This window comes from Indicator indicator, unplaced genomic scaffold (assembly GCF_027791375.1).
Source record: "Indicator indicator isolate 239-I01 unplaced genomic scaffold, UM_Iind_1.1 iindUn_scaffold_175, whole genome shotgun sequence".
NCBI lineage: Eukaryota > Metazoa > Chordata > Aves > Piciformes > Indicatoridae > Indicator > Indicator indicator.
Genome location: NW_026539262.1, coordinates 5,001 through 14,027, shown reverse-complemented (window position 1 = coordinate 14,027; position 9,027 = coordinate 5,001). Strand labels below are relative to the sequence as shown.

Genomic DNA, 9,027 nt, shown 5'->3' with positions numbered 1-9,027 from the left:
AGGAGGTGGGGGGGGAGGGGAGGTCTCGGGGGTCAGAAGGGCTCCGGGGGTCCCAGTCGAGAGCCTTCCCCCCCCGGGGGTCCCAGCGGAGACCCCCCCGGGGCTGTCGGGGCTGGGGGGAAGCTTCTCGGGGGGGGGCTCGGGGGGGCCGAAAGCGAAGGGGGGGGCGTGGCGGGGGGTGTAGGGGGGGGTCCAGGTCTCGGTGGCCCCCAGGGGGGGGTCGGGGACCCCCAAAGGGGGCAGCAGGTGGGAGCCGAGGGAGGGCAGGGGAGGGGCGAGGCCAAGGCCAATGGTGGAGGCAGGTCCGGATCCGGCTCCAGGTCTGACTCCAGATCCAAGGCCAATGGTGGAGCCAGATCCAGATCCGGCTCCAGGTCTGACTCCAGATCCGACTCCAAGTCCAACACTGGAAGCAGCTCCAGATCCAATTCCAACTCCAAGTCCAACACTGGAAGCAGCTCCAGATCCAATTCCCACTCCAAGTCCAATGGTGGAGCCAACTCCAGATCCAGCTCCAGATGCAAGTCCAAGTCCAATAGTGGGGCCAGATCCAGATCCGACTCCACATCCAACTCCAGATCCAACTCCAAGTCCAATGGAGCCAACTCCAGATCCAGCTCCACATCCAACTCCAAGTCCAATGGTGGAGGCAGCTCCAGCTCCAACTCCAACTCCGGATCTGACTCCAGATCCAAGTCCAGTGGTGGAACCAGCTCCAGATCCAAGTCCAATGGTGGAGCCAGCTCCGGATTCAACTCCAGACCCAACTCCAAGCCCAATGCCAGCATCAACGTTGGCTCCAGGAGCAGAGCCAAGGTTGGCTCCAGGGTTGGTTCCAAGAGCAGAGTCTCCAAGGTTGGCTCCAGGGTGGGTTCCAAGGTTGGTTCCAAGGTTGGTTCCAAGATTGGTTCCAAGATTGGCTCCGGGCTGGGCTCCAAGGTTGGTTCCAAGGTTAGTTCCAAGATTGGTTCCAAGGTTGGTTCCAAGATTGGTTCCAAGGTTGGTTCCAAGGTTGGCTCCAGGATTGGCTCCAAGGTTGACTCCAAGGTTTGCTCCAGAGTTGGTTCCAAGGTTGGCTCCAAGGTTGGTTCCAAGGTTAACTCCAGGATTGGCTCCAAGGTTGACTCCAGGGTGGGTTCCAAGGTTGCTTCCAGGATTGGCTCCAAGGTTGGCTCCAGAGTTGGCTCCAAGGTTGACTCCAGAGTTGGCTCCAAGGTTGACTCCAGAGTTGGCTCCAAGGTTGGCTCCAGAGTTGGCTCCAAGATTGACTCCAAGGTTGGCTCCAAGGTTGACTCCAGGGTTGGCTCCAAGGTTGACTCCAGGCTGGGCTCCAGAGTTGGCTCCAAGGTTGGCTCCAGGGTTGGCTCCAAGGTTGACTCCAGGGTTGGCTCCAGGGTTGGCTCCAGGGTGGGCTCCAAGGTTGGCTCCAGAGTTGGCTCCAAGATTGACTCCAAGGTTGGCTCCAAGGTTGACTCCAGAGTTGGCTCCAAGGTTGACTCCAGGGTTGGCTCCAGGGTTGGCTCCAGGGTGGGCTCCAAGGTTGGCTCCAGAGTTGGCTCCAAGATTGACTCCAGAGTTGGCTCCAAGGTTGACTCCAGGCTGGGCTCCAGAGTTGGCTCCAAGGTTGGCTCCAGGGTGGGTTCCAAGGTTGCTTCCAGAGTTGGCTCCAAGGTTGGCTCCAGGCTGGGCTCCAAGGTTGGCTCCAAGGTTGACTCCAGGCTGGGCTCCAAGGTTGCTTCCAGGGTTGGCTCCAAGGTTGGCTCCGAGGCTGAGTCCCACACTGGTGCCAACCTCAGGCCCAAGGCCGGAGCCCAGGCTGGCTCCGAGCGCAGCTCCAACGGCAAAGCCAAGGGCAGAGCCAAGAGTGGTGCCAGTCCCAGCAGCTCCAATGCCAAGTCCACAGCTGGTGCCAACCTCAGGTCCCGGAGTGGCTCCAACAGCGGCTCCAATGCCAAGTCCAATGCCAGTGCCAGCCTCAGATGGCACAGAAGAGCCAATGGTGGCTCCAACAGCGGCTCCAATGCCAAGTCCAATGCCAGTGCCAGCCTCAGATGGCACGGAAGAGCCAACAGTGACTCCAACAGCAGCTCTGATGCCAAGTCCAACACCAGTGCCAACCTCAGATGGCAGAGAGGAGCCAACAGTGGCTCCAACGTTGGCTCCAACAGCAGCTCCGATGCCAAGTCCAATGCCAGTGCCAGCCTCAGATGGCAGAGAGGAGCCAACGGTGGCTCCAAGGTTGGCTCCAAGAGCAGCTCCAACAGCCAGCCCGAGGCTGTGGCCGATGCCAGAGGGCAGAGCAGAGCCAACGTTGGCACCAAGAGCAGCTCCGAGGCCGATGCCAACAGCAGAGCCCAGGCTGGAGCCAACGTCGCCCCCGAGGCCGATGCCAAGCCCGGTGCCAGCTCCAGCCCCAACGCTGGCCCCGAGGGCGACTCCAAGCTCAGGGTGGGGCAGGGAGGGGGTGGCAGCTGCCATGCCCAGCCCCAGGCTGGCACTGAGCCCAGTGCCAACGCCGGGCCCAACGTTGGCACCGACGCTGAGGGCGATGCCCAGGCCGCTGCCAACCTCTGCTCCAGCCTCAGCACCCCCAGGGCTGGCATCTCCCAGAGCGGCTCCCAGCTGGGGGCTGACTTCCAGGCTGGCAGCAGCTGGCACCCCGAGGTCCACCCTGATGCCAGCCCCGGGGGCACGGCTGAGAGGTGCCCCAAGGCCTGGCTCAAGGCTGCTGAGCCCGAGGCTGCCTCCCAGGCTGTGCCTGATGGCAGCCCCCAGGGCAGGTCCCACGCTGGCATCGAGGGCAGGCCCCAGGTTGGCATCGAGGGCAGGTCCCAGGTTGGCATCGAGGGCAGGTGCCAGGCTGGCTCCAAGTCCTGTCCCAAGGCCAGCTCCGAGCCCAGGGGCAAGGCTGGCCCCGAGGGCACCTCCGAGGCTGCAGCCAGCGCCGGCCCCAAGGCCAAGGTTGATGCCAAGGTTGGTGCCAAGGTCGGTGCCAAGGTCCCCTCCGAGCCCAGCTCCAGCTCCCAGGTCGAGGCTGGGGCCAGTGCCGGTGCCAAGGTCTCCGCCGGGGCTGGAGAAGTCCAAAGCTGGTCCAAAGGTCTCAGGAGGGCCTGGGGGGGCTTCAGATGCCAGCTGCTGCCTCAGGCACCAGGCCTCGGCCTCACTGCAGGAGGAGAGGAGGGTGAGGAGGGGCTGGGGGCACCTGGGCATGGCCCCGTGTGGGGGAGAAGGTGCCCAGGTGTGAGGGAGTGGGACAGGTGGCACCCCCGGGGCTGGTGGCACCTCTGGGACCCCCGGGGTTGGTGGCACCTCTGGGACCCCTGGGGCTGGTGGCACCTCTGGGACCCCCGGGGCTGGTGGCACCTCCGGGGGCTCTGAGGCTGGTGGTACCCCCTGGACCCCCGGGGCTGGTGGCACCTCTGGGACCCTCGGGGCTGGTGGCACCTCTGGGACCCCTGGGGCTGGTGGCACCTCCTGGGGCTCTGAGGCTGGTGGTACCCCCTGGACCCCTGGGGCTGGTGGCACCTCTGGGACCCCTGGGGCTGGTGGCACCTCCTGAACCCTAGGGCTGGTGGCACCTCTGGGACCCCCGGGGCTGGTGGCACCTCCCGGTGTGCCCTCACCTGATGAGGAAGTTGTGTGCCAGCAGGGCAGTGCCCTCGGGCCGCAGCCTGGCATAGACCCAGGTCCAGCCCAGGCCATCCTTGCGCTGCAGCCTGGTCACCACCTCCCCGCGAGCCTCCGCCCCGGCGCCTGCTGCGGGGACAGACGGACGTCAGCCGGGGACAGACGGACAGCGGAGGGGACAGAGGGACAGCAGCGAGGGACAGAGGGACAGGAGCGGAGGGGACAGAGGGACAGGAGCGGAGGGGACAGAGGGACAGGAGCGAGGGACGGATGGACAGCGGAGAGGACATGCAGGGGACAGGGACAGGGAGGGGATAGGAGGGGACAGGGAGAGGACAGGGAGGGGACAGGGACAGGGAGGGGACAGGGAGGGGACAGGGAGGGGACAGGGAGGGGACAGGGACAGGGAGGGGACAGGGAGGGGACAGGGAGGGGACAGGGAAGGGACAGGAGGGGACAGGGAGGGGACAGGGAGGGGACAGGGAGGGGACAGGAGGGGACAGGGACAGGAGGGGACAGGGAGGGGACAGGGAGGGGACAGGGAGGGGACAGGAGGGGCCAGGCAGGGGCCAGGGACAGGGAGGGGACAGTCCGGGGACAGGAGGGGACAGGAGGGGACCCTCAGGGGACACCCACCCAGCCGCAGGTGCTGCCTGGCCACGTGGCCCAGGTCCTCGGGGTGCAGCAGGCGGTACCAGGAGCGCCCCAGCAGCTCCCCACGCCCATAGCCCAGGTGGATCAGGACACTGTGGGGACGAGAGGGGAGAGGGGGGAGGGGTCAGGGGCCCAGGGCCACCACCAGCTGCCACCAACCGCCCCCTCCCCCCCACTACCCCCCTGCCCCCCCCCCGCCTCCCCCCCCCCCCACCCCGAGGTGTCCCCAGGAGCTCCTGGAGCCTCCTCCAGCTCCTTGGGACCCAACCCCCTGCAGCCTCCCGGGGGTCTCTTCCCCACCCCCTGCCTCCAGCCCTGGATCTCTTGGATCCTCCCTCTCCGGTCTTGGGTTCCCCAACTCCTGGAGGGGATCCTCTGATCTCTTGGGATCTCCCCATGATCCTCCTGGATCTGCGTTGATCTCCTGGGATCCACCCTGGAGCTCCTGGATCCTCCCCTCCCTCAAATCCTGGGGCCCCAGCTCTTGGATTCCTCCAATCTCTTGGGTCCTTCCTTGGTCTCCTGGATCCCTCTTGATCTTCCGGATCCCTCCCGGATGCCTCCTGACCTCCTGGACCCCTCCCTGATCTCCTGGATCCCTCCCAGCCTCCCGGGTCCCTCAACTCCTGGGTCCCCCCAAACCTTTGCGTCCCTCCAATCTCCTGGATCCCTCCCTGATCTCCTGGATCCCTCCAATCTCCTGGATCCCTCCCTGATCTCCTGGATCCCTCCTGACCTCCTGAGTCCCTCAATTCCTGGGTACCCCCAAACCTTTGGGTCCCTCCCTGCTCCCCTGGACCCCCTCCCAGCTCCCCTGGATCCCCTCCCTGCTCCTCTGGACCCCCTCCCAGCTCCCCTGGATCCCCTCCCATCCCCCAGACCCCCTCCCAGCTCCCCCGGACCCCCTCCCGGACCCCCTCCCAGCCCCCCCAGACCTGTCGGAGACGTCGAGCAGGGCGAGGTCGGGGGCGTGGCGGCTCTGGAAGGCTGGCAGCAGGAGGCAGTCAGGGCAGGGCCAGGGCGGAGGGTCCAGGGGGGCACAGAAGGCCACGAAGAGGCCTGGGGAGGTGCCAGGGGGCCCCGGGGGGGCCTGGAAGCGCCCCCGCAGCAGGACCAGCTTGCGGCCAGCGCTGGGGCGCCGAGAGGCCCTCGAGGTGGTGAAGCGGCAGCGGAAGAGGCGCTCTGGGGGGGGGAGGGGAGGGGAGGGGAGGGGAGGCTGGGGGTCAGCTCTGCCGCCTGGCAGCTGCCAGCCAGCCAATAGACAGCCAGACAGCCAGACAGCCAATCGTCAGCCAGCCAGGGAGCCAGCCAACCAATCATCAGCCAGCCAGTCAGGGATCCAGCCAACCAGATCCAGCCAGCCAGGGATCCATTCAACCAATCATCAGCCACCCAGCCAGGGATCCAGCCAACCAGATCCAGCCAGCCAGGGATCCATTCAACCAATCATCAGCCAGCCAGTCAGGGATCCAGCCAACCAGATCCAGCCAGCCAGGGATCCATTCAACCAATCATCAGCCACCCAGCCAGGGATCCAGCCAACCAGATCCAGCCAGCCAGGGATCCATTCAACCAATCATCAGCCAGCCAGTCAGGGATCCAGCCAACCAGATCCAGCCAGCCAGGGATCCATTCAACCAATCATCAGCCACCCAGCCAGGGATCCAGCCAACCAGATCCACCCAGCCAGGGATCCAGCCAACCAGATCCAGCCAGCCAGGGATCCATTCAACCAATCATCAGCCACCCAGCCAGGGATCCAGCCAACCAGATCCAGCCAGCCAGGGATCCAGCCAACCAGCACCAGCCAGCAGCCAACCAGATCCAGCCAGCCATGGATCCATCCAACCAGCATCAACCAGCAGCCAATCAGATCCAACCAGATCCAACCAACTCCAGCCAGCAGCCAATCAGCACCAGCCAGCCATGGATCCATCTCCCTGCACGCCCAGCTCCATCTCCACCCACCCCCTCCCTCTGCCACGCCCCTCCAAGCCCCTCCCTGCCCAGCGCAGGCCCCACCCCCCTCCACACAGGCCCCGCCCCCCTCCGCACAGGCCCCACCCACCTGCCTGGGGGGGGCCGGGCAGGCTCAGCTGGTGCCGCACCAGGGGGTGGTCGGCAGGGTCCAGCAGGTCGTAGATGCTGTCCCCTTGGGCCACCAGATCCACCTGAGGGGAGGGGACAGCAGCTCAGCACCCAGCACTCAGCACCCAGCAGCATCAGGGCCCTGGGTGAGGGCCAGGAGCTCAGCACCCAGCACCACCCAGCACTCAGCACCCAACCAGCACCCAACCAGCAGCACCAGGACCAGGAGTGAGGAGCAGAAGATCAGCACTCAGCACCCAGCACTCAGCACCCAACCAGCAGCACCAGGACCAGGAGTGAGGAGCAGATCAGCACTCAGCACCCAGCACTCAGCACCCAACGAGCACCCAACCAGCAGCACCAAGACCATGAATGAGGAGCAGAAGGTCAGCACTCAGCACCCAACCAGCAGCATCAGGACCCTGGATGAGGACCAGAAGGTCAGCACCCAGCACTCAGCACCCAACCAGCACCCAACCAGCAGCATCAGGACCCTGGATGAGGACCAGAAGGTCAGCACCCAGCACTCAGCACCCAACCAGCACCCAACCAGCAGCACCAAGACCATGAATGAGGAGGAGAAGGTCAGCACCCAGCACTCAGCACCCAACCAGCAGCACAAGGACCCTGGATGAGGACCAGAAGGTCAGCACCCAGCACTCAGCACCCAACCAGCAGCATCAGGACCCTAGGTGTGAGGACCAGAGGGTCAGCACCCAGCACCTTCCAGCACCCAGCACCTTCCAGCACCCAACCAGCAGCATCAGGACCCTGGCTGAGGACCAGAAGACCAAGAGCCAACCCCCAGCCCCTCCCCATGGCCACGCCCACGCCGGTGCCCACCATGGAGTGTCCCAGGTGCTGTGCCACGTTGTCGGTGACCCCGACCAGCTTCCCCTCGCGGGTGACAGCCAGCAGGAAGCCAGGCAGGGAAGCCACCAGGTCAGCCAACTCTGGGCCCCCCAGAAGCTCCAGGGGTGCTCCCCTCGTCGGACCTGGGGAGGGGAAAGGGCTCAGCACCCACCCAGCATGGTGCCAGGGCACCCAACGTGGTGCCAGCAGCCCTGGGGGCACTGCTGGCACCCCATGGACCTGTGGTGGCCTCGGTAGGACCTCTCAGAGTCAGCCACAGGGCCCCCAGGGGGTCCCCAGTCCCTGGCCTCGGTCCCAGTCCCAGACCCCAGTCCCCAGTCCCCAGTCCCAGTCCCCAATCCCAGTCCCCAGTCCCCAGTCCCCAGTCCCCAATCCCAATCCCAGTCCCAGTCCCAGTCCCAGTCCCAGTCCCATTCCCATTCCCAATCCCTGTCCCAGTCCCCATCTCCCATCCTCCAGCCCCTGCTCCCTGCTCCTGGTCCTTCTCCCATTCCCAGTCCTGGTCTCCCTCCCAGGCTCTTGGTCCCTGTCCCTTTGTCCCTGTCCTTGTCCCCCTGTCCCAGCCCTAATTCCGGGTCCCGAGCCCCATCTCCTGTCACTGATCTGGGTCCCGTCCCTATCCTGATCCCTGATCCCAGATCCCGGCTCTCGGTCCCTGTCCTGCTTTCCCTGGTCCCTGGTCCCTGTCCTTGCACTCGGTCCCTATCCCGTTCTCGGTCCCTGCCCGGATCCCAGACCCCGATCCTAATCCCTGGTCCCAGCGTCCGTTCCGATCCCTCGGTCCCTGTCCTGGTCCTGGTCCCGGATCCCGATCCTGATCTCTGCTCTCTCCCCGCTCCCTCTCCCAGTCCCGATCCCGGTCCCGGCTCCCTGCTCTCTCCCCGCTCCCTCTCCCAGTCCCGATCCCGGTCCCGGCCCCCCGCAGCCGCTGTCCGCGGTGCTGAACGCGCCCCGGTCCCGCCGCTGTCCGCAGTGCTGATCCCGGTGCCTGCCCCGCTCCCAGTCCGTCTCCCGGTCCCAGTCCCTCTCTCGGTCCCTCTCCCGATCCCTCTCCCGATCCCTCCGTTTCCCAGCCCTGTGCCAGCTCCCCGTTCCCATTCCACTGCTGGCTCTAGCCCGGAGCCGCTGCCTGCTCCCAGCTCGCTCCCGGCTCGTTCCCAGCCTGCTCCCAGCTCATTCCCGGCTTGTCCCCAGCTTGCTCCCAGCTCCGTGCTGCTCCCAGCCCATTCCCAGCTCGTTCCCAGCCAGCCGTGGCTGCCCAATCCAGTTCCCAGCTCCCGAACCCTGCCCATCCCAGTGCCAGTTCCCGATCCCATCCCCGTGCTGATTCCCGGTCCTGTGCCTCTGCCTGGTCCCATCCCGGTGCCTGATCTCATCCCAGCGCCAATTCCTTGCCCCATCCCAGTGCCAAGCCCTGGACCTGCACCCTTCCATCCTGTCACCATCCCATCCCAACTGCTCCTTCCCATCCCATCCCATCCCATCCCATCCCATCCCATCCCACCCTCTTCCTTCCATCCCAACCCAGCTACTCCTTTCCAGTAGGAGCCCAATCCCTTCTTCCACCCCATCCCAACCCCAACTTCTTCCATCCCAACCCCAACCTCTCCTTTCCCTATCCCCAACCCCTTCCCTATCCCAGCTGTATCCCAGCCGGCATTCCCGACTCTTCCACCCATCCCCAACCCGAGTAATCCTTCCCAGGAGGAACCCAAACCCTTCTCCCACCCCATCCCAGCCCGAACTTCTCCATCCCCACCTCTCCTCCTTCCCCTGTCCGCTTTC

At 65.5% G+C, this 9,027-nt stretch overlaps 1 protein-coding gene across 1 annotated transcript in view; it reads right to left on the bottom strand.

Moving 5' to 3' along the window:
• Positions 1–3,619: 3,619 nt before the first annotated feature.
• The window catches only part of NPAS4 (neuronal PAS domain protein 4), a 5,650-nt gene continuing 242 nt past the window's right edge, over positions 3,620–9,027 (bottom strand). Inside the window, exons 2-6 of the mRNA XM_054398906.1 lie at positions 7,213–7,354; positions 6,350–6,452; positions 5,217–5,463; positions 4,264–4,373; positions 3,620–3,756 (exon numbers count right to left, since the gene is read on the bottom strand). Coding sequence (XP_054254881.1) covers positions 3,620–3,756; positions 4,264–4,373; positions 5,217–5,463; positions 6,350–6,452; positions 7,213–7,354 — 739 coding nt within the window. The remainder of the gene's footprint in view (positions 3,757–4,263; positions 4,374–5,216; positions 5,464–6,349; positions 6,453–7,212; positions 7,355–9,027) is intronic.